The sequence below is a fragment of the Ranitomeya variabilis genome, chromosome 3, assembly GCF_051348905.1.
Source record: "Ranitomeya variabilis isolate aRanVar5 chromosome 3, aRanVar5.hap1, whole genome shotgun sequence".
NCBI classification, from domain to species: Eukaryota; Metazoa; Chordata; class Amphibia; order Anura; family Dendrobatidae; genus Ranitomeya; species Ranitomeya variabilis.
The window spans coordinates 406,823,339-406,851,234 of record NC_135234.1 but is presented as its reverse complement, the minus strand read 5'-3'; the positions used below and the strand labels follow the sequence as shown (position 1 = coordinate 406,851,234).

Below are 27,896 nucleotides of genomic sequence, written 5' to 3'. Positions count from 1 at the left end.
CATGGGTTACATTTACATGAGTAGTGCATGGGTTAACCTCCCTTATGAATTACAGCAGCAATTTCTTGATTGTAGATTTTGAGATGCTTTATATTGGAAAATATCAGGGGAGCCTAATTTAGAGCCGTGCAGTATGCTGCCATTGTATATTATGATTGCTAAGAATGTCTATTCATCAGTGTGTTTCCAGGTCAGTATTGTGTGCGCAAGCTGTATCCCTCTTGAACCCTGACTCATCATTAAAGTGGATCTTTACATGGCAGCAAATTGCTTTTCATGGCAAATTATTAGACATCACTTATTAGTAAAGATATTGTTGCTTTCTTCTAGTCTGTTTATTCAGATGAGGAGGAGCAGACACAGACAGAAGAGGGCTCCTGTGCAAGAACAAAATATGGGCTCTTTGCAGTCCAATATCTCATTATAATGCACAATTCCACCTGCTTTGAAGGAATAAGTGGGCCCCCTTATCTCTTGGGCCCCTGTGTAGATGCATAGGTTGCACCAATGGTATGTCCGCCTCTGGTTTCTAGATTTATTACATATAGATCATATACAGGTGCTTCTCACAAAATTAGAATAGCATCAAAAAGTTGATTTATTTCAGTTCTTCAATAAAAAAAGTGAAACTCATATATAGAGTCATTACAAACAGAGTGATGTATTTCAAGTGTTTATTTCTGTTAATGTTGATGATTATGGCTTACAGTCAATGAAAAGTCAAATCTCAGTAAATTAGAATAATCAACAAAAAACACCTGCAAAGACTTCCAAAGTGTTTAAAAAAGGCCCCTTAGTCTGTTTCGGTAGGCTCCACAATCATGGGGAAGACAGCTGACTTGACAGATGTCCAGAAGGCAGTCATTGACACACTGCACAAGGAGGGAAAGCCACAAAAGGCCATTGCTAAAAAAGCTAGCTGTTCACAGAGTGCTGTATCCACGCATATTAATGGAAGGAAAAAGTATGGTAGAAAAATGTTCACAAGCAACCGGGACAACCGGTTGTCTTATCCGAGCATGCTCGGGTGTTATCCTAGCATTTGGGAGTGCTTGTATATTATGTTTGAGTCCCTATGGCTGCATGATTTGTGGCTGTTAGACAGCCTCAACACATGCTGGGATTGCCTGTTTGGTAGGCAATCCCCACATATATTGAGGCTGCCTAACAGCACCCCTCCAATCTATTCTAAACTCTGCTGCCCGACTAATCCACCTGTCCCCCCACTATTCCGACCCCTCTCTGTCAATCCGTGCTCTGGCTCCCCATTACCCAGAGACTGCAGTTCAAAACCCTAACCATGACATACAAAGCCATCCACAACCTGTCTCCTCCATACATCTGTGACCTCGTCTCCCGGTACTTACCTACACGCAACCTCCGATCCTCACAAGATCTTCTTCTGTACGCCCCTCTTATCTCCTGTTTCCACAATCACATAAAAGATTTCTCCCGCGCATTCCTCCTGCTCTCAACTCTACCAAAGCATATCAGACTCTTGCCTACCATGGAATCCTTCAAAAGGAACCTGAAGACCTACCTCTTCTGATAAGCCTACAACCTACAGTAACCACCAAACCGCTGCACGACCAGCTCTACCCTCACCTACTGTATCCTCACACATCCCTTGTAGATCGTGAATCCTCGCAGGCAGGGTCCTCTCTCTTTCTGTACCGGTGGTGACTTGTATTGTTTAAGATTACTGTACTTGTTTTTTTATTATGTATGCCTTTCCTCACTTGTAAAGCGCCATGGAATAAATGGCACAATAATAATAAATAATAATATTAATTTATGAATGCTCCCAGATGCTCGTTTAACACCCGAGCATGCTGAGATAAGACGTTATCCGAGCACATTGGCTCATCACTAATGAGGGCCAAAGGAAAATTTGGTGGACTTACTCTGTAACCTGTGCAGAAAGGGTGGAAGGTGAGCTGGGACCATCAATTTTTGGTCAATATCGGACTCCTTGTTATCTCCCTTCTTTATTATGAAGGTAATATTGATGACACGTTCCCTTTAAAAGTTATGTTATCTTCATCAATTTTGGTGATGTGGTGTCTCTGTTAGTCTGGATTCTTATATTGCATTTGCCACTGCATTTAATGGCTCCTTTGGGGCTTGGGTCCGAACCCCCGCAAAATGGGTTTTGTGCTTATGCCCCTTGGTGGCCGTTTATTATTATAATGCAGAGTTTCAGTGTGTTCTGTTGTGCATCATTTTCAGCCATTATTGCCTAGTTCGAGATTGACAGAACATAGTTGACATCTTGCTTCCTCCAATTGGCATAAACACAAGGAATGCAAAGCAAGCAAAATAATTGAAACCATATAATCATGGTAATAATAGAAATGAAAATGTGAATGGGAGCCTGCTACTATGGATATAACAAGGAAACACCAATGCTGAGACAGCAGAAAACAACCAAAACAGAAAAATGGTGCGCAGAATCCATATAATGAAAATATATAAACTTTATTAGATAGATGACTAAAAACAACAAAGGAAACTGACAGTGGGGGATAAAATTACCAATAGCCACCGTGGACCGCAGAGAGACACGAAACAACACTCCTCATATAACGCAATGCACCAGCAGATGCCCAATATATATCCAACAACAATGTGTGGAGATAGAGGTGACTACGTTATCTAGGTACAAAGAGGTTAACAAAAATGTACATGTGCAGCGTATAAATACATAACCAATATAGAGGGAATCATACCCGGGTTGTCACAGAGGGGAAGAAACGGCTCCTGTACACCCCGACGCGCGTTTCGGAGGTCCTTCTTCAGGGGGCGTGCCATGACATAGAGGGACACGTTTAAATAATAACCGCTGAACAAAGTGGGCCAATAGTGTATACGCTACACTAACGATACGCGACGCACAGCGCCGGAAAACATGGGCCCATGTAAACCAGCGTGTGACGGCGTACCGGAAGTGAGGTGCACTGTACCGGAAGTGACCGTGCGGCCATCTTGGAAGAAGGCAATATGCCAGAAATGCATGAAGTGCACTATAGGGAAGCGCCACAGCGGTCAAAGGCATTATCGAGGTATGGAAGATGACTGGATAAGCAAACACAGAACAAGGCATACGTGTAGATGGAAAATCAGCATACCTAGGATACAATTACTAGTACACATGTAGTCATAATATGTATAGTATACATTATATAGTGCATCCATAGGAATGTCCATAACTCATATATCAAAATACAATAATGCAACCCCAGAATCATATATGATAACAGATATATATCCAAATACCAATAATGCATATACACAATACTGCAAACAAGGAGAATCAATATTTACAAATATATAGTAATAAATATAAGAAATGTTCATGATAACAGCGCCACATATCGAAATGATGTTCCTCATGGCTCACTCAGATGTAGTGGATGACAGGAATAGCCAATATATAAATGTCATGGCAAAGCGATGGTCTAGAGCTAAAAGATAAAAAAAGAATTAGTAAAAATACACGAAATACTATTATAATAGATAAAACCAGATCACGGTGGAAAGGGACATAAAATGTTACTCAGCTACACTCAAACTACAGGAATGCAGCAAAAGAGAGACACTCATTAAGGCCATGAGGATGGACCGTATTTAACTGCCAAATCCATCTCGTCTCCAGCCTACTCAATTTTTTCGTTATTTCACCACCACGTATGTTTATTTTTATGATGTCTATCCCCCGCACCTTCAAGAGCGTATCATCACAATTGTGAAACCTCTTGAAGTGGCGGGGGATCGTCTTGAGAGAGGCTATGTCCTCGTGGCCTGCCGCCGCCTGGATGCCAAGGACATGCTCACGGATGCGAACCTTTAACTGACGTGTGGTAAGCCCAACATAAATTAGACCACACGGACATGTGGCATGATATACCACATATGTAGTTGTGCATGTAATATAGTGCCTGATCTTAAAGGACTGGGTCCCATCAAAATTAGAGAACGTGTCGCTGCGCACAATGTTTGGGCAGGCGACACATCGGCCACAAGGAACACAACCCACTCTCCTAGGTAAGACATCAAGGAATGTAGGTTTCTGGTAATTAGTGTAGTGGCTGGAGACGAGATGATCCCTCAAATTTTTCCCCCTTCTGTATGCAATAGAGGGCTTATTAGGGATAAATTTGGACAAAATAGGGTCAACAGACAGAATTGGCCAAGCATTTTGTAGAGCGGCTCGAACACTGTCCGACTGAGAGCTATAGGTGGTAACGAATCTAGTGACTTGTCCACTAGAGGATCTTGACTTAGAACAATTATATAGAAGATCAGGGCGAGATGAATGTTTAGCCCTATGATATGCACGTTTGATCATCCGACGACTGTATCCCCTAGAAAGAAAACGTTCTTTAAGCTCCTCCGCCCTGTGCTCAAAGTCACAATCCGAAGAGCATATTCTACGGATACGGAGGAACTGACCAGTGGGGACTGATTCAATCATATGTCGCGGATGGCCAGACGTAGCATACAGCAATGTGTTGGTAGCAGTGGCCTTTCTGAAAATGTCAGTATGCAGAATACCAGAGGGATGCCTCTTTATAGTAACATCCAGGAAATCTAACATCCACTCACTATGACAAAATGTGAGATGGATGTTACGATCATTGCTGTTCAAGGTGATAATAAGCTGCGCAAGGTCGACAGGAGTGCCCTGCCAGATGAAGAAGATATCGTCAATGTAGCGTGTCCACAAAGGGACACGCTCCATGGACCCCAATTCATCCGACAGGAAGAGGTCCCTCTCCCACAGCCCCAGGAAGAGGCCCGCATAGGACGGCGCAAAGGCCGCCCCCATAGCGGTCCCCTGGAGCTGTAGGTAGAAGCACCCCTTGGCGTACATGGCTGAAAAGGATGCACAATAGAAGTGACAAATTCTGGGTGAACCCAGCCTTACTGTAACAACTCTGCTGGCATCACGGCATGGCCTCACATCTCTCACACTATCTTACCCACTGCTCCAGGTCATGTTGTGGTTTCTGTTTCTTGCCAGCACCATGTTCTATGTCTCTGCTCTCCTGCATGCTTCATGGCTGTGTGTGTATAGGGGGCCGGCGCCTGAACTCTCTGGTTCTTATAGGAATCAGGTGCATCTGTCCAATCTGTTCCTGACCAATTACCAAGAGGCCTCCAGTATATAGTGCAGCTCCACCCAGTGTTCTGGGCCAGTGCAATGTGTTAGCTCAGTTAGTGTCTTGCTTCTGAGTTTGCCTGGCCTTGCTCTGAGTTACTCCCTCTCTGGAGGATTCTCTGTGTTATTTCCTTGGTCTTGTTGTCCGCCCACCAGGAGGCAGAATATCCTGGTCCCAGTGTCTTTGTCTTTGTGTCTTGTTCCATTGCCTTGTCTGCACTTAGTCTTACCTCGGTCTCCTAGTCTTTGGCTTCCTTCCCTGTTGTCTTTCCTTGTATTCTCAGTCTGCTTACACTCCGCACTCTTGCAGCTCTGCCTGCTCTGAACCTTTGTGACTTTACCTCTGCTCCTCACTTCTGCGTTTCTGCTCCTTTCTACTCAGCTTATCTTCTGCTGTTGCAGTTATCCCTCGCTGCTGCTTCTCTCCACATTCTTTGTGGCTCTGCTCAGCTTTGCTGCAGAGACCCCTCCCGCAGCTCCTCTCCGCTCCTTGCGGTTCTACCTGGCTCCACTCCTTGCGGTTCTACCTGGCTCCACTCCTTGCGGTTCTACCTGGCTCCGCTCCTTGCGGTTCTACCTGGCTCCGCTCCTTGCGGTTCTACCTGGCTCCGCTCTTTGCGGTTCTACCTGGCTCCGCTCTTTGCGGTTCTACCTGGCTCCGCTCTTTGCGGTTATACCTGGCTCCGCTCCTTGCGGTTCTACTTCTCCTGCACTTGGCTCCGCCGCCAGCTCTTGGCTCCGCCTCCTGCCTGTCTGCACTTGGCTCCGCCTCCAGCTCTTGGCTCCGCCTCCTGCCTGTCTGCACTTGGCTTCGCCTCCAGCTCTTGGCTCCGCCTCCTGCGGTTTTGCACTTGGCTCCGCCTCCTGCTCTTGGCTCCGCCTCCTGCATTTATGTTCTTGGCTCTAGCTCCTGTGCTTTCGCTCTGCATCCGCTCTTGCGGTCTTTATCTACTTATTCCTAGGTCCTCGTGTCTGAACAGGTTCTTACCCGTTCTTCATACCTGCCTGCAGACCGGTCCCTACCGGTTCTTCCAGTGTACCAGTCTTGTCCACCAGTCCTGCCAGAGAGCCAGCCATGCCCGCCTGCCTTTCCAGAGACCCAGCCGTGCCCGCCTGCCTACCAGAGAGCCAGCCGTGCCCGCCTGCCTGACAGTGTTCCTGTTGTACCCGTCTGCCTGCCTATGTGCCAGTCGTGCCCGCTTGCTTGTCTATGTTCCGTTCCCCGGTGGGATCAGCAGCCACAACCAGACTCCACCCTGGAGTGGTACCTGGTAGCTTCGTATTGCACAAGTCTGACCTCACCATCAGAGGCTCCAGCGAACACCTAGGAAGCTACTTAGTTACGCCCCTTCCAGGGAGGTTTGGTTTGTGGCACAGTGGGGCCACATACCCCCGCGTGCTCACACCCACCAGTCAGGGCGTGAGCGTGACACTTACCTTGCACTGCAAATTCAACAAAAATCATGCCTGGATACAATATTACCAAAACATAAAAGAGGTTGTCCACTACTTTTGCATTGATGGCCTATCCTTCGGATAAGTCATCAATGTCTGATGGAACCGGGGTCCGACACCCAGCACCCCCGATAATCATCTGGTATCGGTGGCAGCGGCCGCCGTCCAGAAGAACATACTTGCAAATCTGGCCATCTACTTGTAGTGGACAGTGCTTGGTACAGCACATACATCTCCTATTCAATAGGAGGTGGATGTCTAGTACCTTGCGGTATACACTGCATGTAGATGGCCAGCTCCACAAGTAAGTAATTTCGTCCAGCAGCGGCTGACACCGATAACCGCTGATCGGTTGGGTTTCGGACCCCGGCCAATCAGATATTGATGACCTATCCTAAGGATAGGCCATTAATGTAAAAGTAGTGGACAACCTCTAATGCCTTTGCTTCCATAAAGCTAGGTTTACATTACATTTTTCTATTGCATTGGTGCATGCAAGGGAAAGCTTGTGGCACACAATGAAAATAACAATAGACCCCCCACCTACCATTCACTTAAAAAAAAATCAAACAAGTTGGTGGTGTGCATCAACATAATTTTTTTTCTCTTTACTGTAAGGAAAGCTGCAACTGCATTTTGCTATATAATGGATCACTGCAGAAAAAAACAATCCTCGATATTTATACAGTGGAACTTGTGTAGGTCAAACGTTGAGGAGTACTGCCTTGATACCGCTAATGTTCAGCCCTAATATGATATGAACAGAACAGAAAATCAACTCTGCTAATTAAAATAAAAATAAAGCACATAAAAACAAATACATGCGTTCTAAGATGAAAGGGTATGATCTGACATACATCTTCAGATAATCTAAAATAAAAAATAATTTTTTTTAGTATGCATTGTAAACTGAACATTCATGGTATTTAGGAAGGACAATATCAAGAGACTTGCCATCCACAATTGTGAACAGACATATCCTGGATAAAGGAAAGACCATTAGTGCCCACATGGCTAATCTGTTGGCGGGTCCCTACAAATATAAGCAATTATGTGTTAACAAAGCCTGGCAGACACAGCTTGGGAGCAATTATCTATATATATTTCAGTGTCTGGATAAAATAATCAGTCGTTCACATAAACACTTATTGTAAGCTGTGGAAGTTTAATTGTCAAATGAACTATGTTTACTTTCAGGAAGATTTTTTTTAATTATTATTACTTTTGAGAAATAGTAAGCTAGGGATTAGAGATCTGTTTGCTGAGTAAACTTTTTTATAAATGATAGTATTCAATCATAATTCTTTACTCTAATAATCAGAAGTAGAAACGAAGCAGAGCAGTAATAATGATGATATTATTATCATCAATAAACTTAAAGGATACAGAAATGTTCTTCAATGTTTGACTATTAAAAGAAGTAAAAGAACATTTTGAAATGGCTAACTACTGTATTTAAACTTCCTTATAAAAACTTCTCCCCATCCCCTCACCTGTTTGCAAGTCTTCAACACTGACCATAATGAGTCTAGACCAGACCTGGGCAAAGTGCGGCCCCCGGGCCACATCCGGCCCTCTGGCTGTCTCAGTCCAACCGGCGGACCAAAACGGCCGTGAGGCTGGAAATCAGAGGTCCACGGGCCGCACGATGCCCGCCAGCTCGCTGTTTCCATGTGCCCCGCGGCTCTGCGTCACTGACTCCTTGGGTGGAGGAGGGGCCTTCGGCTACTTCCTCCACCAACCAGCTTGTGAAACAGCTGACACGATGACATCATTTCATCGCATCAGCTGTGTACTGTGGAAAGTCCATTTATGGGAGACAGGGAGAGAAGCAGAGCGCCAAGGAACGGGACCAAGGTGAGTATGTGATTTTTTTTTTTAATCATATGTATGGGCTATTTGGGTGGGCCTGGTGAGGCTATGGGGGTGACATGGTGCTGCACACATGGGGTGACAACATGGTGCTGCACACATGGGGTGACATGGTGCTGCACACATGGGGTGACATGGCACTGCACACATGGGGTGACATGGTGCTGCACACATGGATGACAACATGGTGCTGCACACATGGGGTGACATGTGCTGCACACATGGGGTGACAGTGCTGCACACATGGGGTGACAACATGGTGCTGCACACATGGGCTGACAATATGGTGCTGCAAACATGGTGTGACAACATATTGCTGCACACATGGGGTGACATGGTGCTGTACACATGGGGTGACATGGTGCTGCACACATGGGGGTGACATGGTGCTGCACCCATGGGGGGTGACATGGTGCTGCACCCATGGGGGGTGACATGGTGCTGCATATGGGTGGGTGTCATGGTGCTGCACATGGGTGGGTGACATGGTGCAGCATATGGGGATGACATGGTGCTGCATATAGGGGGGTGACATGCTGCACAGCTGCACATGGTGCTGCATATGGGGGCAACATGCTGCACATGGTGCTGCATATGGGGGCAACATGCTGCACATGGTGCTGCATATGGGGGCGACATGCAGCACATGGTGCTGCATATGGAAGCGATATGATGCACATGTGGAGGCTATGGGGGCGACATGCTGCACACGGGAAGGCTATGGGGGTGACATGCAGTGTATATAAAAAGGCTGTGTAGAGCTCATGCAGTGTATATAGGGAGGTTTCTTGGGGCTCATGCAGTACATATAGGGAGGCTGTGTGGGGCTCATGCAATGCATATGAGGAGGCTGTGTAGGGCTCATGCAGTGTATATAGGGAGGCTGTGCGGGGCTCATGCAGTGTATATAGGGAGGCTGTGCGGGGCTCATGCAGTGTATATAGGGAGGCTGTGTGGGGGCTCATGCAGTGTATATAGGGAGGCTGTGTGGGGCTCATGCCACATATAGGGGAGGCTGCGTGGGGCTCATGCCACATATAAGGGAGGCTGCATGGGGCTCATACCACATATGGGGGGAGGATGCTTGGGGCTCATGCCACATATGGGGGAGGCTGTGTGGAGCTCATGCCACATATGGGGGAGGCTGTGTGGGGCTCATGCCACATATGGGGGAGGTTGTGTGGGGCTCATGCCACATATGAGGGAGGCTGTGTGGGGCTCATGCCACATATGGGGAAGGCTGTGTGGGGCTCATGCCACATATGGGGGAGGCTGTGTGGGGCTCATGCCACATATGGGGGAGGCTGTGTGGGGCTCATGCCGCATATAAGGGGCTGTTGGGAGGCTCATATGGTGTACAGAAGGGGCTGTGCTCGGGTTCAAACGATATATAGGGGGATGCCAGCATACTTAATTCTGCTCAATATTAAGTGATACAATTAATATTATTTTAATTATCAATAATATAATAATTATAAAATAGCAATATTAATATTGAGCAGAATTAATTTCAGCCTATTGGTTCGGCCCTCCACAACAGTCACTGTCTCTCATGTGGCCCCTCGGGAAAATTAATTGCCCACCCCTGGTCTAAACTGACCAACCATGGGCCGCTGCAATGAAATATCAATCATGGTAATGTCACTACGGCACTAATTCTCTTGCGTCCATGTCTATACTGGGAAGGACAGGTAAAGTGATGTTTATTTGGGCAGTATTCCTCAGCTCCATTGCTCAAGGACCTCCAACAGGTCACGTTTTCAGGATTTCCTTAGTATTGTAGAGGTCATGGAATTTTTACCTGTACAATACTATGTAAATCCTGAAAACCTGATCTGTGAGCCCTGAGGACTAGAGTTGAGGAACACTGCAGTAAGGAACATGAACAGTAGCAGCGAGCAATACACAACTCAAAGAGTGAGCATATTACCAAGCTTATTATGTTATGTTTATGACGGCACAATTTTAAAAGATTTTATGCGTGGAAAACCCCTGAAAGGGTATGTGCGCACACCACATTTTTGCTGTGTTTTTTCCTCATGTTTTTTTTCTGCGAAAAATGCAAAAATATTCATATCCTAGCAAAGTGAAAGAGATATCTTTAACCTCATGCACATGTTGCATATTATTTTACTTGCAGATTTTAAGCAGTTTGAATTCTGCACAACGTTAATTCAGCGTTTTTGCTATGTTTTTGACCCATTCTAACAAATAGGAAAAAAAATGCATAAAAAACACATGTTTGTTATGGACCATTTTCCCTGTTTAGGCTGTGTACCCACAATGAGTTTTTGGTGAGTGTTTGGACACTACATACTGTATTTTCACTGTGTCAAAAATGCAGTGTCATACAGTCTTAGCAAAGTGAATGGGATTTATAGAAATCTCACCCTTTCTGTGCTTCTTTTTTGCTCAGGGTAAACTGACTTGTGGGGCCTGTTTCAGATACGCAAGATGTGAATTTCTCTTTCCTATACGCTAAGTTTTATGTGCAGATTTTCCCATAGACTTTCATTAGATGTGGAAAATCCGCAGGCAAAAAATGCACCGTGTTAAAGGGTGTTTATATGGCAGACATGCATCAAAACACCTGTAATCCACACATGACTGTATCAATAACATTTTGTCAAATACAGCTACCAGGATGTATCAAAATCAAAGCAGCTTTATTTAAAACATGACGTACCAAAAAGAGACAAAAACTGCAGCTTTAAAAATGTGTAACCTAATTTATCTAATATATGCAGAAAATCTACAACCTCAAAAAATCACCAAAAGCTCATTGTTGGAACGTAGCCTAAGGTCACATGCACACAGTCAGTATTTGGTCAGTATTTTACCTCAGTATTTGGTCAGTATTTTACCTCAGTATTTGATCAGTGTTTTACCTCAGTATGTGTAAGCCAAACCCAGGAGTGGCTGATAAATACAGAAGAGGTGACACATTTCTATTACACTCTTCCTCTGATTGCTCCTCTCCTGGTTTTGGCTAGCTTACACATACTGAGGTAAAAAATTCACCAAATACTGACCTCGTGCATGGGGCCTAAATGTGTGCACATACCCTTGATGGGCACTTTTCAGAATATTACAAATTGCCCATGCTGCAGTTTTCTAACTCCAAGCTCTTGTCCTGTGCTGCTGAAGAGTGACACTTGTATATACCGTACAGAAGTGGTGGTCACTTTGCCTTTCCAAATCAAAGTCTATGGCAATCTTGTCATTTTTTTGAGAGGCAATGCCTACCATATGTGTGATCTCTCTGATGTTTTTGTATAACAAAACAATTAATATTTTTGTTTTTGGAATTTGTTCTTTTAATAAGAATGATCTGTATTGAATTCTACTGAGAGAATGGATTCATTTGCTAGGCAATCATATGTTTGCAATATATTTTAATTATTTCTCCAATAATCATAATTCAGTTTTATGCAGTAACATTTTGGGATGAGTTGCAACATATGTATGTAAAGTTGTTTAGCAAGTTATTCACTGAAGAGTACCTGGTTTGGGCTGCTTACAATTTTTAAGCATTAATTGTTACTTGTGTTTTGTTTCAGGTGCAGGACATTTGCTTCAGCCATGACTGCCGATGGGTGGTGGTTAGCACTCTTCGTGGCACTTCCCACGTATTCCCAATAAACCCTTATGGTGGTCAGCCATGTGTCCGGACACATATGTCTCCCCGCGTGGTAAACCGCATGAGTCGCTTTCAGAAAAGTGCAGGCCTGGAAGAGATTGAGCAGGAGCTCACTTCAAAGCAAGGGGGCAGATGCAGTCCTGTGCCAGGTTTGTCCAGCAGTCCATCTGGTTCTCCCTTACATGGTAAGTATATAGTATGGCTGTGGCTGCACTTCTACATGGGTGGGCATTCACTATGTTCTTGGAGACGGCTTACTATAGTTTGTAGCTATTTAAGCTTGACCACTTTCAGATGCAGCTGGAAATCCTCTTTTTCACACCAGTCAGCAGGAAAAAAAATCTATTTTTATTTTTACTCAAAACATACAGAAATCGGCTTGAAGTAGTTACAGCATTCATACAGTTATAAAAGCTTGGTAAAAATGGTAATGCTTTGAAATATCTTAAGCATGTAGAAAGAAAGAGGTTCCAAATTCCAAGTATGCAGATGTGTTGTAAGTGCATTAAATATGAAGCTGTCATTTATAAATTGCCACACAAATCACAATCTAATGTTCCATCGGCATAGTGCATAGTGGACCCGAGACCCCAACCCTGCTGCATCTGTGAATGGGGAGTCCCAAGTTTTTGTACTCAGTAAGGTTCAAGGATGCCCCAACCATCAAAGTTATTGACAGTGATGAGCACTGCAGTAGCATTTTTAATTTCTACTGACTGATTTGATGCATAACACAGAGAATAGAACCTATACTTTTGTGACATAACTGACAGCAAAGTAAAAGAAAAGGATTTTTATGGAATAAAACTATTAGCTGTTTAATATTTATGGTGCAGGAAGCAAGATTTTGGGAGCCAATTGTGGAAATGTATGGCAGAGTGATGACATGGCCACAAAAGCTTTTACCCCCCTCATCACAGCACAGGAAGACTGTGATTGTCAGCCTATCATGAAAATAGCCGAGAGTTGAGATAATACTGATCCTGACTATTTGAGACCATTGATGTGACAGTGAACTGTGAGAACAGCACAAGTGATTAAAAAAAGGTTGGACATCCCCCTTGTCCTCCAATCTTAGACTCCCAGGACAGGAATGAGAAGGCTTATGGTTATATTGCTCAGCCCGTGGACCAATAAAAGACTCCAGGATTGTATGTTCTTACGATAAGTGCTCATGATGTCCCTTTCAGACAGATCTTCTCCAAAACCCACCTAAAGAAGTGCTCCAAAAATGCTCATAAAAATGAATATATTTATTCTTATGTAAAAACAGCTTGCTGTAGATAATGTTCAATCTTTTTGTCGTGGCCACTGGGGAGGCGCCAGATGTTGCAGAATGGCCAGCTGGGGCATGTACTCCCACTGGAAGCAGATAATGATGTCACAGTAGCTGAAGTGGGTCGCTGGACCCCTCAACACTTCCCTTGAGTCCACAACAATTGTCAGTAGCTGGAGGTAGCACTGGTGGATGTTATAGAACCCTCTAGGGCACTCCTGTAGCGGTTGTGTCTGGGTGCAGGTTTTGGAGCACCCGTGGTGTTTGTGCAGTCTCAAGCAGCCAGACACGGAGGTGTACTTATAAACATGACAGTTTTACTGAAAGAGGTAACGGGGTACAGTCTCTCTCTTAAAAGTAAAGTTCACAGTTTATTGTGCATATGAAAGTAATGATTCTCTCTTGATGAGAAAAGCGAGGTTATGGCCCCTCAGGGCAGCAGGAGTAGAGTTCTCTTCGCTTGCTATTAGCAGAAGTGCTATGTGCAGTCCAAGAAATATTACACTGATGGAGGGACCTTCACAGATTGGCTCTTTGTGGAAACACAATAAAGTCTGGAAGTACTCACAGTTTTGAGCCTCCCGTTTCCTTTCACAGGGGGTAGGTTAAGCAAAGTCAGTGGCGTGGCAGTCACGTGGATCTTGTACTGGTTGGAAGCAAACTAACCAGCATGCAGGAGAGCACATATGCAGCTTTATCTCTCCTGACAGGATGAGGCTTCACTCCTTTGTGGAGGAGATTATATGGAGAAAGATATCCCCTCAGCGTGAACTCGCATGGAAAACTATGCTGGGAGCAGTAGTGTTTGCTCCCTCAGTCAGCTTGTACTGCCCAGAACTGGACGTTATCTCAGGAAGTGTGAGTCCTGATCTGAAAGTTACCTTAGGAAGTCTGTGTGAGCCATGAGCTGGGAGGCTCCTCCCAGCTGTTTGTATGGCAGCTTGTCGTGAGGAGAATAATCATATAACCCCTTAACGACCGCCGATACGCCTTTTGATGGCGACAATTAAGGGTACTTAAACCACAGAGCTGTTAATTAACGGCGCTGTGGAAAAAGTGTATACCGCCCCCCAGAGTCGGAATTTCTCCAGGGTCTCGGCTACTGGGCGTAACTAAGACCCTAGAGAACATGATTCGGGTCAGTTTTTACCGACCCCGGTGTTGCGATCGCTGTTATTAACGGCACCAAAAAAAAAGTCAGATTTTCCATTCAATTTCTTTCTCCTCTGATGTGATCGCACATCAGAGGAGAGAGAAATAGGGTCGCCCCCCTGTACCTCTGGAGTCCAGGAATCCCCCGTGATGTCCCCCGGAGTCTTCTTCCGGGAGAAAATGGCAGGCGCACTGCAACAATAGGAAAATTTTCCTATTGGTTCATTTTGATTACTGTGATAGACAATATCACAGTGATCAAAATAAAAAAAATACTAAATAAAACCCTCTTTTATCACCTAGATAGGGAAAATAATGAAATAAAAAAATAAATGTATTTCCATTTTTCCTTTTGGGTTAGAGTTGGGCTAAAGTGAGTTGGGCTAGGGTTAGGGCTGAGGCTAGAGTTAGGGCTAGGGTTAGGATTGGGATTAGGGTTAGGGGTGTGTTAGGGTTACGTTTGTGTTTAGGGTTAGGGTTGAGATTAAGGTTAGGGATGTGTTAGGGTTAGGTTTGTGGTTATGGTTAGGGTAGGGATTAGGGTTAGGGGTGTCTTGTGCTTAGCGTTGTGGTTGTGATTAGGGTTAGGGATGTGTTGTGCTTAGCATTGTGGTTGGGATTAGGGTTACGGGTCTGTTGTGGTTAGGGTTGGAATTAGGGTTAGGGATGTGTTGGGGTTAGGGTTGTGGGTAGGGTTTGGATTAGGGTTAGGGGTGTGTTGGGGTTAGGGTTGGAGTTAGAATTGGGGGGTTTCCACTGTTTAGGTACATCGGGGTCTCCAAATGCGACATGGCACCATCATTGATTCCAGCCAATTTTGCGTTCAAAAAGTCAAATGGTGCTCCCTCCCTTCTGAGCCCTGCCATGCACCCAAACAGTGGCTTTTCCCCAGATATGGAGTATCGGCGTACTCAAGAGAAATTGCACAACACATTTTGTGGTCCATTTTCTCCTGATACCCTTGTGAAAATAAAAAAAATAGTTACAAAGTAATTTTTTTGTGAAAAAAGTAAAATGTTCATTTTTTCCTTCCACATTTCTTTAGTTCTCGTGAAGTACCTGAAGAGTTAATAAACTTCTTGAATGTGGTTTTGCGCACCTTGAGGGGTGAAGTTTTTAGAATGGTGTCACTTTTGGTATTTTCTGTTATTTTGACCCCCAAAAGTCACTTCAAATGTGAGGTGGTCCCTAAAAAAATGATTTTGTAAATTTTGTTGAAAAAATGAGAAATCACTGGTCAAATTTTAACCCTTATAAGGTCCTAACGAAAAAAAAATTGTTACCAAAATTGTGCTTATGTAAAGTTGACATGTGGGAAGTATTTTGTGACACAACTCTCTGATTTAAGGGCATAAAAATTCAAAGTTTGAAAATTGCAACATTTTCACCATATTTCTGTTTTTTTTAATAAATAAACACAAGTCATATCAAATAAATTTTACCACTAACATGAAGTATAATATGTCATGGAAAAATAATCTCAGAATCAGTGGGATCTGTTGAAGTATTCCAGAGTTATAACCGCATAAAATGACAGTGGTCAGAATTGTAAAAATTGGCTTGGTCATTAAGCTGCAAATTGGCTCAATCACTAAGGGGTTAACTTTCATATACACACATTGGACAGTAGATGGCAGCAAAGTACATTTATGAGTCGTCGGTAGTATAATGAAATGTCTTACATTTTCTAACTCACGGTGCCCAAACTAATTCTGACACACTGAAACAAATCTACTGCCACACGACAACTGCCTCATTCTGCAGCAGTAGAATGGTTACCTGCATACAACATTTTGAGTGTCTTTTAACTGTTTCTTGTTTCCAAACACGCCAAGCAGTTAAGAGACATGAGCTGACCATTCTTTAGTTGTTTTCTTCACATTTTGGCTATATCTACTGAAACATTATAACAGTATATTGACATTTTGTTTTAATACAAAAGTAGAATTAGCAAAATGTTAATTTTTGCAACATCAATGAGAAGAACTTGATAAACATAATGTGAATATGCAAATTACCTATTACTTAAAGAGGTTATCCACTACTATGACAACCCCTTCTCAGTCTGAGTGCTGGCCCCCGTTAAAATAAAACACTCGTACTCACTTCCCGTGCCATCTCCATTCCAATGGTGTCGGCACTTGCACTCCTGGGACTCACATGACGTTATGTAATGTGAGCTCTGCTCCGAATCAGCGTTGGTGTTGCTGTCCCCACCTTCAGATGTATAAGTAATTAAGAGGAAGTGAGAGCTCCAGCTGCTCTCCCACACCGTTTAATTTCCTACACGTCGAAAGCTGGGACAGTGACACCAGGGCTGATTGGGCGTAGAGCTTATGTGAGTCCTTGGAATGCAAGTGCCGAGACAACGGGAAGGACTCAGCACAGGAGGTGAGTATAGGTATTTTTATTTTGATGTAGGCAAACATTCAGATTGAGAAGGGGTTTTCTAGTAGTGGACAACCTCTTTAATTTCTCATAGTAGCATTTCATTGCCGGTAAGACTCCCTTCGCACACTTTGCACTCTGCACATGTAGAAACTTTACCCCTTAAACTGCATAGTATAAATACAACACTTATATGCTGTTGCATTCTGTCATAATACAATGCTATACAACCATGTTGGTTTCTAGCTATTAGTTTGCCAGGATTGAAGTAAGGACTGGTATGTACTATCAAATGGGAAATGTTTTGAAATGGAAAGCAGTTGACCATTCTTTGGGTTCAAGGCTGCCGTCACCCCATTTGACTGCAGACTTGTGAGTCTTCACAGTTTGCGCTGACAGGATTCCGGGGCTGGGAACAGGTCGATCATGTAACCACAAGCATGAGACTTTCAACCTTCTGCCCACATGCCAGCCCTGCTAAATTCAATTGTATTGAGCAAACCTGTGCACGTTTAGTCGGCACATGACCGAATCTATGCAAATCGCATACTTGCGATCATGCTCCTGCCCACTCTCGGCACTGGCACTGGAGAATCATAATAGCTCACAGTGTATGCGCTGTGAGGATTTACAAGTCTGCAGGCACATTGAGTGACTGCAGTCTTGAACCCCAAGCCTGGACAACCCCTTTAAAACAGAGGAGGGCTGTGTTAAAAGAACAAATTATTGTAAATACTGATCTTGAAACAAATTTCTTTGTTTGTTTTTTTTTCTTCAGTTTTTACATTTGAATCGGCTGATTTCCTAACCTCTCTTAGAAGGAAAACAGCCTTAATTTGTGGCAAAAATTGGTTTCATGCTTTGGACCACCTTTATTATGTGTTGTAAACACATTTCTGTCATGCTTGACAAGGTGGAATGACCTATTCGTAAGTGAGTACAGAAAAGTTAAAAGAAAAAAAGGGGTTTGGTACCGTGTTAGCCAGTTAAAGAAATAATGCTCTCAGTGTGAAAAACAAGAAAATTATTATATTATCTTGTTTTTCACACTGAGCGCACAGGTATAGAAAAGAACATGGCATAAATTGCGAACCTGTGTGCCCTAATTGCACCCTTGGTGGACCAAAATAAACCAATTAATAGAATGTGTAAATTTACATTAAGCCGTCTAAAGATGTACAAAAATTATCAAATGGCACATGAAACTTTGAAAAATTTGGTGCACTATACGACTGTCTAATATGAACTTTTTAAAATTTAGCTTTAATAAATTGGCCCAAAATGTTATAGTACACACTTTTTTTTCAGCTTTTTTGCAAATTTTGTTGTATTTATTTTCTTCAGTACAAGTCATATGATTCCAGGCTTTAAAATAGAATTACATGAGCTGTATGTGGAAAAAAATGCCTGTTAAACAGAAAAACAATGAAGTGCTGATAAAACTCGACACAAAAATGCCCAAAGAGAAAACGCTGTGTGTGAAGGCTTCCTAACATAGACATTATATTTACCTGACTCTATGAAGCAAAATGATGCTCCATTAATGTAGATAGTATACAGAGAAAAGGTGTGTTTACTTCGTGATTTATTTAGCATTTTGTCAATAGTTCGTATTACAAATATGAAATTTAATACGGGACGCAGAATGGCTGAGACAGACATGGTCTGTAAATAATTAGGGCAACAGATGTGGTCATTGTGCTGTGTCTGACATCACAGAGAGTTCAGGACGGAAGTACCGGGGTACACCTTTCATCCCTTTGCGTCTGTTTTTTGTCAGAGGATGTTACAGGAGATTATTACTGTTCCAGGATTCCTAAATATATTTGAAGTTTTAAGTAGATTTTACATTAAATATGTAGCAAACGACCTGTGACTATTTCACATTGATTAATCCAGAGAAAAAGCAGTTTGCTTTTCTTTGTAATAAATCGTTTTGAATACTGTAACTCAAGACCAAATATCCATTTTGCCTGCTGCACACTGAAACACTGGACACATGACATATGCCAGAGGTGCCTTTCTGAAATAGGTGTAAATCATTGGCTAAATTTGTAGTATCGGTTTCAGTGTATTTTTGCCTGAAATGGTTATTTTTAAAATGTCACTTGATGTTAGCACTGCTTATAATACACTTATTAAAAATGTCACACATCAGTCAACATTTGATAGAATAAGGGTCTGTTCACATTGTGTGGTAGGTATCTGTTACATAAGGAAAAGCTCCCCATGTATATATCTGACCCATAGACCCCATACGCCTCGTGGATGCTGAAAAGTTACCTTGACTTTTATACCTCATTCCTTTTTTTCTCTAGATAGTAAAATTTAGTTTCCTGTGTTTTTTTCGTGCAGGCAGGTACTGTAAAAAATGTCAGTCTGGGGCTGGAATATGCACATAGTTACCATAGGTGTATAAAAGTAGCTAATAGCTCTCCTGACCTGAGCATGACAGCTTCCTAGAATTATCTGAAGGTTCTCGCTCATTTTGGGAGATTCACGGCCAGTCCGTGCATTACGGTCTGATAGAGCTGGTTCTCAATGCAAAGCTTTCTTAGCCTCGGAAGAATGGCCCACCATTGTTTCAAGACCCATTTTTATTCAGACACTGCAGGTTTTGGGAAAAATGACTTGGATACAAACAGTTTCTGGAATTTGTCCTAATTCAGACAATGACAGACAAAGGTTCAGGGTTTGGGCCTGGGTATTCAGCCCCCAGGAAGGCAGAAACAGGAAAGTACGTGGCAACTCAGCAGTTGCACACACACTGAAAGAGAATGTTGCTCAGGCATCTTCCAACAGGTGGAGGTGCCTTAAGTACCAAGTGCTTCTCAGCAATAGGCTGGGGACACATTAGGCACACTAGGCGCACATGCACTGTCTCTTTAAGAATCAAGAAGTACCCACTTGTGCGCCCTAATCATGGAACCAGGAAACTTGCACAGCCAGCAGAGGACGCAGAGCTTACAGCATACAGCAAGCAGAGGACAAAGAGCTCAATGCACGCCCTGGGGTGGTGAGTACGTCAGTGTCCCTGCATGGTGGTGGATGGGAAGCCATCTAGGGATGCAGGCAGTAGTGTTATTCCCATATAATAAAATCATTGAGTTAAAAGGTAGAGCTGTTGCCAGAGATGTCCGTCACCATAAAACAATTGCTCACGAGGTTTGTGGTGACTTCTTATTTGTTAACACCGAGCAATTTTTTTTACATTTTGTCGTAAATCCCCTACAAAGAGAATATTGCAAAAATTTGCTAAGAAAGACGTGTGGAACATGAAGTTATAGCATTTTAAAGATCCACTAGATTAAGAGAGTTTTCTTTTTGTTAAATATGTAAAAATAAATTATGACAATCACAACAAAGTAATTTCTTTGATGCCTTCTTTCTTTGAAGGAACCAAATTGACGTAATACCGCTCAAGGCTATTTTAAGCCTATAGGATCTATATTTAGTGAGCATACAGCCTAAAATGTTTGTTTTCTTCTTAGCTGGCACCTGCTTGTGCCCCTTGTGTTATTTATGTCTACTTGCTTTCATATTTACAGTACGTTCTTGCTACCCCCATTCTTTTTTATCTGTGCAATGTGAACTCTTTAATGATCAGGGTGGTCTCATACTACAGTAAGGATGTGTTTCATTCTTGAAGAAGCTCAGAGAAAAATACAGGAAGCTGTTAGCCCTTTCTTACTAAGGAGGCATTTCCTTTGTTCCTGGATGGCAAAAGATCACTTTGTTTGGGTTATGCTATCTTGAAATCCATCCAGGGGGGCATGTTTGTCATTCAGCACCATGCCAAGAGCGTGTTGTTGGCAATTTCAAAGCTAGGATACTGACCTTTCTTAAGCTTATATCTTCGTAGAATCATTGTATTGCATTTCCGTGCCCTTCCTTTCACACCCATTGCTTCTTAGACTTCCAGCTGATGAAATAGTTACAAAAATAGCTTTGCACATGGACTTTTTAATATTGTTGATAAGATGGTCAAAAGGAAAAAAGCTGGCACTTGACTACAGTCCAGATTGCCAGAATACACTTCCTAAAAACATTCTTTGTTTTTCCGTTAACGTGATAAATCAAGTCAGATCTCAGGCCCTGATCATTTGGACGTTAAATAGAACATTCATATTATATATGTTATATATTACCTGTTATATAATGAATTGGGTTAGGCAAAATGTGTCACAGCGAAGTATTAAGTAAATGCTCAGAATAAATGGACCCCTAATTTTTGGCTTCACAAATGCCACTATAAAATAGCACACTATTAAGTTTTCTATCTGTCTCACTTGTACTCTTTGTGATGTATTCTCCCACCTGTTCATCTTCAATTGTTATTAATTTGTTTTTTTAAGAAAAGTCGATTGCTGGCTTCATAGAGGTAAAATGTACTTTTTAATTGACATCGAATGACATTAGAGCCTTTTTTTAATTATCAAATTTTATTGAAAGTGCATACTGAATTATTTCAGAATTATTTCATTATTTAAACAGTTTGTTTAAGGCTTCAACAGACAGACACAGAAACACACATATATCTTATATAGATATACAATTATTTAACCAAAAAAGTTGCCTAAAGCTAATGATTTGCTTACTTTTACTTACATACAGATGCAATCTTTTCAAGTTAAATTTTATAGATATACTCTATAAACAGGGTTTGCAATTGTTAAGTCCTGGGTAGTTTATGTTCTTAGTTTTTTTTTAACTCAGATAAGTTTTTATTAAGAATAACATTACAATTGACATGATACATTCTTGTTTTCAGTTTATGTTCTTAGTTACACAATTTTACATAACCATATATTGCAGAGTGATGTTATATTTATATAGACACAATGGATCAGAGTTACTATTCAAAATGCACTAGAAATCTGTTTCTAATAAAGCCAAATTCTGGTGCAATTCTCATGCCCCACGTTTATAAAGGGGTTTTCCAAAACTTATCCATAGGATAGCTCATCATTCTAAACTTGGTAGTGATCTGCCACCCAGCATCCCCCACTAAATATTTGAATCTATTATATGAGAATGAACAGAGCCTAGTAAGGGTCATTAAGTTGACTTACAAAACATACAGACAAAAATTAAAACCTATTAAGTTTTGAATTGTTCCCCAAAAGCAGCACATCTGATTGTACATTTTCATTTCCAAGGTCCAACTTTGAGAAATTAGATATTTGCAATACATCATTTATCATCCTAATTCATATATAATTTCTTCTTAAATCAGCCCAAAATAGTTTTGAAGTTAATCCACTCACTTAAGGTACCTTCACACGAAACGACTTTACAACGAGAACGACAACGATCCGTGACGTTGCAGCGTCCTGGATAGCGATATCATTGTGTTTGACACGCAGCAGCGATCTGGATCCTGCTGTGATATCGCTGGTCGTTGATTAAAGTTCAGAACTTTCTTTGGTCATCAGATCGGCGTGTATCGTCGTGTTTGACAGCAAAAGCAACGATGCCAGCAATGTTAAACATGGAGCTAACGACCTGTGAGAACGATAAGTGCGTCACCGCTACGTCACAGGATCGCTCCTGCGTCGTTCTGGAGCTGCTGTGTTTGACATCTCTCCAGCGATGTAAACAGCGACGCTGCAGCGATCAGATCGTTGTCGTTCTCGTTGTAAAGTCGTTTCGTGTGAAGGTACCTTTAGAAACATTAACACACTTGAAAGGACCAAATCGAGAAGATTAAGATTAAGACATTTGTGATAAGAATCTTTTGAAGTGTTCACAAGTCTTCATAACTTGCTAGTGGAGAGGTGAAAGTGTGGCCAACACCAGGAGCTGTCATGGAAACATTGCCCTAGTAGGTTTTTGGCAAATGTTAAAGCAAAACATATACATGAAATAGAATTTGTTATCTTATTAACACCATATAATATCCTGTAAACTGATGTTACATAATACAAACAATAATTATAGATCAATATTCTTGTATAGTACAGACGTAACATGTCAGGAAAGCAAAGAAGTTCCCATTTTTCACTTTCACTCCTTAAAATCCCAAACCATAGATAGAGTACCTAATGTCAAGCTTGTTAAAATTTAATTACAAACTTTATTGATTTTGTTTTTGCTTCTCTTCCCATCTTTCATACACATTGCATATTTAATTGAGTTGATGAAAAAAAGATTCAATCCACTGGATGGTTCTTCAGTAAAGTTCTGGCTTAGGGCCTTAAAAATAGTAATGCATTCACAGGTTTAGCTTTTGATATTGTATTTACATTTACCTTTAGCAATTATACACATTTTGGGTGGCATTTTACACTTGTTTTTCTGCTTAGCCCATAAATGTACAGTGCTAAGCAAAAGTTTTAGATAGTTTTGGAAAAAGCACTGCAAAGTAAGAATTCTTTAAAAATATAGAAGTGTTCAAAGTTTTTTTGTTATCAAATAGCATTTATCTCTAGGTTTTCCTAGCGGTGGAGGCTTAATCCATTTTGGCTTAAAATTTTTGACTGTAACAATGGGGGCAACTATCGGATTTTTTTTCCACTAATTTTGGCTCAGCACAAATGAGCGTGGTATGGGATAAAATGAAGGCCTTCTTGAGAGTAGTATTAATAAGAGAAATAAAGTCTGTTAAGGATAACTCACAATATTACGAGGATGCAAATAGACACCCCTTCTGAGGAAGAAGAGCCGAAACGTGCGTAAAGGGGTCCACTGCTGCGATTTAGAGTTTGGGTGAATATGTCTATTTGTATCCTCTTAATATTTATTGTGTAAACTAGGGATTATGTAATATCACTCTTAACTCTGTTCCCGGTCTGTCTGCAGATAGACAGTTTGTAGCAATGCTATTACAGCTTCATTGACAATATCTGATCTGTCTTGTCTGCAGCACATACCTAGGACAGGTTCTAGCACCTTCCTGCTTAGTATTTTAAGGTCTCTGCTCTTTATTAAGCACATAGAAATTTTCAGTATGGTTTGCACCTTAAATATTAATCCTCACCCTCTGAAGTATTTATCATGATGTGAGCTGTATTATTGTAATTACTGAGGCTAAAAAGGAATTATTCACATTGTAATCAATAGGTGACTACCAATATATTCATATGTTCCTTATATATCCTTATGGTATTCATTATTCATAACCCATTTCTAGCCAAACTCTTGCACAGTGTTTTTCGTTTTGTGTACAGTACAGTATGTGTTGTCATCTCCTGCTTTATTATGTGTTTTTCAGTTGCTAATAAAATTAATACTTTTTGATTATTATTTTGTTCTTGGAGGATATTTTTTCTCGATATTAGTTTTTCTCTGTTTTGATGGAACTGCAACTTTTGGAAGGTTTTGGGGAATGAAAAAGGAGGTAATTGAGATACTTAAATCAATTATATAAGGAGGATTATTTTTGTACATTTGAGCATTTAAGACAGACCTGTAATTTGTGTATCTCTGATTTCTTCAAGTATCTAAATTTATAGCACGCGATTAGAGGTCAGGATTCTGTCTCCGATCTATCCATCTCCTTGAATGGGGTGTTGGACTCTGTCATTGTTACTTAAAATCCTGGGAGACCCTATGGCTGCAGTTAAATCGTGTTGGGATAGGGATACCGGACAAATTACTTCAGAGGAGTGGGATAATATTTTGGAGTTACCAGGGAAAGTGTCAAAAAGCCCAATTCAAAAAAGATCCCAAATATTTCTCATACACAGAATATAGAACTTTAAAAGTGCTATATAGGATGGGCCTCAGAACGTATGATTGTTGTCCACGTTGTAGGGAAGATGGTGCAGACTTGGTCCATATGTTCTAGTCCTGCTCTCACCTTGTTGGGCTGTTGGAGAAGGTGGATAAGATAAATTTTTGAGGTGTCTAAAATTCAAATATGTCTCAACCCTAAAGTGTGTGTGTTGTGCTATTTGAGAGGCATTGGAAATTCATCCCCACTACAACTAGCTATAGCTAAAATACTGTATCAAACGAGAAAGTCCATATCTAAATACTGGTTGTCAAGAACTGCTCTGTCAATGGAAAGGATTGTGAGCTGCTTACATACCACTATTCTGATATAAAAAAAATATACATCAAAAGGGTGTCATTACAAAATTTGGTAAAAAGTGCCCCCCGCTTGGATTAAGCGCCAACCGATGGTGTCCAAAGTACTGACAAGAGATGTCATATTTATCTTCTACTTTAACACTGAACTATTAGTTCAGATATGAAACACCTTACTGTAGGGATGTCATCACTTGCAGATGTCGATAAAAATGTGTGTTTGTTAAAAAAAAAAGCCCTTTAGGGCATACTTGGCTTTGCTACACCAAGGTGCCTATCCTTACACTCTACTCTCATGTTACACAATCAAGTTAGCCATCCTACATACCCAGCTCTGCCATTCCAAGATCAAAATGCTTTCTCAGCTTTGCCACATCACATTTCAGGTGCTGTCCAGTGTATTCAGCTCTGCTATTTTATGTTGATTCAGGTGCTATCAATCTCTGCTATTCCACATTGCTTTAAATACCATCCAACATATCCAACTTGCCTGTTCTTCACTGCATTACTTTCTCTAGTCCATGCTACTCACCCATACCTATGGCTTTGAGATTCCACCTTAAAATAATATTGAGACCATGGATTCCAGTGGTGCAGGAAGATGGTGTTGAGGAATTTGCCAGACATGTATCCTGGATATTTGAACGTCAACTTTCCGTAGTTCAAATGGTGTGTGATCTCTCAGTTTTGATTTGCCATGCAGTTATCCCCATATCTACTTGCAGAGTTCCACTGGAATCATAAGCCATTAACCAGAGTACCGTGCACTTTGAAAACTGTCCATATCTGTTTATGTCTTATACGACAAAGGAGGCTTATATTTTTGCTTTACTCTTTAGAAATGCATTAGTTTCAGCAGCACCCCTTGGGAGCAAGATGACCCCATGATCTATTCTTTCTCTACCTTACCTTTCGTCTTTTTTCAGTTTAGGTGGCACATGGACACTAAAAAGGTTTTCTGCATTCTATTCTTGGTTTGTTCAGTTGGAGTCCTATCATCATGTCCCTCTTGGTCCTCTGCAGCCTTTACCCATTTCACAAGGCACAAGGGTTCACTGACATCTGGATTGTGGTTCTGTTGCCAGGACGGTGCTTTGCAGAATCCTCAAAATCTCCTTAGACTTTACCTCTGCTTTCCACCCTCAAATCAAACTGAGTGAGCCAATCAGTCTTTCTCCTTGGGCCTTGTGTCACTGTAGCGTCTCAATTACTGATGTAGCAGCAGAGAAGAAGGATCTATCAATTATTCCCCTGTGCCCTTCTTTACCTATGTGTCTAAAGGGGCAGGAAAATTTGTTCTGCAACATAACTATATGGCCGGATTTCTAGCTTGGTGGTATTCCACTGGTCGGTCAGAAGCCAGTCAGCCTCACATTTTTAGAAGCACTGCTTTAATATATGCTATTATTTATAACTCAAAATAAAAAAAATCTCACTGAATAGAAAAAAAGCTTTATGTAGAATTACTGGGGCCCAAATGTTTAGTGGTATCTTCAGGTCTCTTATTTTTAGAAGCAGGAATAATCTAATGTTTATCCAACATTACATAAAACAATGTTCCTTAGTGGGAATAAAGTTTAAGAGATCCATGGAAATAACATTCAGAAGAAATATCTGTGATACTCATTGATTTTTACTCTGTTTGATACTTCTGGTAATCCTCCAGTACTCTGTTAAAACCATTTCATGGTTCTTGTCAAAAACCTTTAACAAAACAATAAATGTAAATTATTTCACTTGAGGCAAACAACTTCCTTTTTGCTTTGACTGTCATCATTGACTTTTTCCTACTTTTCATGAGTTCAGCTATATTTATTTTCACTATAAAATGCTCTTATGGGAAGGCTATGACCTCACTAAAGTCTGTGCAAGAAATGAGATTGGTTTCCTCTATGTGAAATCCCATGTTTTTTTTTTTTTTAGTTAAGTACAAAAGGTAGTAATTTCATTTTCACTAGAAAGATGAACAGTATAACACTGCCCGGAGTCTACTTGATAATGTTCATTGCCAAAACGGAATCATTTTATTTTGTTAATGTTGCAAAATTTCTCCCGAAAATTTAAGTCATTGTTCCTTTGTAAGGATATGTATTTTTATATAAACTTCCTCTCAGAGGGCATTGAAATTCTTAGAATTACGTGTTGCCAATAATTACAAAGGCTTAGGCCTGAGAATATTTTTTAGCACAAAATCATACTTAAAGCACCATTCCTGCATTTTTTATTGCTTTAATGGAGAGGTGCTTTCAATATAATTTTACTGCCCCTGTCAGATACTCACCTGCTGCCACCTTCATCGCTTTCCAGTGTCGCTCCCATCACTGTCTGTCGAAAAGTGACTTGTCACATCAGCTCCAGTGTTTCATGGAGACGCACTGAGGTCACTTTTCAATACAAGTCTATGAGAGCCTGTTTGCAAAGAGAGCTTATGACTTCCGATCAGAGCAGTGTCGAAAAACAGTGAAGAAGTGAGAGGGTGAGTATATGACCAGTGGCAGAGGACTTATATTTAAAGCGCCACTCCAGCTCTGAGAAAACACTAAAACACTGGAGTGGAGCTTTAAGCGATGTTCCTAACATATTGAAATATGTATATAAATGGTAAATGGCCAAAATTAAATTAAAGGGATTTTTGACAATGCAGCTTTCCTCATACACTGACCAGCTCTTTTGTCCATAAAATGGCTGCTGGTGGAGGTACATTTGACCAGATCAATCCATCAGTGAGATGAACATAACCGCTAATCGTTCATATTTTTTTTGTTACGGTGTTCACTGTGGATAAATTATGTGTTATATTAATAGCACAGCTGCTCCATCTGCTCCTTTGAGCTTCTCCCAACTGTACAGTGGGTACAGAAAGTATTAAGACCCCTTTAATTTTTTCACTCTTTGTTTCATTGCAGCCATTTGGTAAATTC

The 27,896-nt window shown here is 41.4% G+C and overlaps 1 protein-coding gene across 10 annotated transcripts in view; it reads left to right on the top strand.

Moving 5' to 3' along the window:
• The window catches only part of BCAS3 (BCAS3 microtubule associated cell migration factor), a 1,590,540-nt gene that overhangs the window by 585,789 nt on the left and 976,855 nt on the right, over positions 1–27,896 (top strand). For all 10 annotated transcript variants that reach the window (XM_077296228.1, XM_077296227.1, XM_077296225.1 and 7 more), the window contains one exon: positions 12,049–12,313. In XM_077296228.1, coding sequence (XP_077152343.1) covers positions 12,049–12,313 — 265 coding nt within the window. The remainder of the gene's footprint in view (positions 1–12,048; positions 12,314–27,896) is intronic.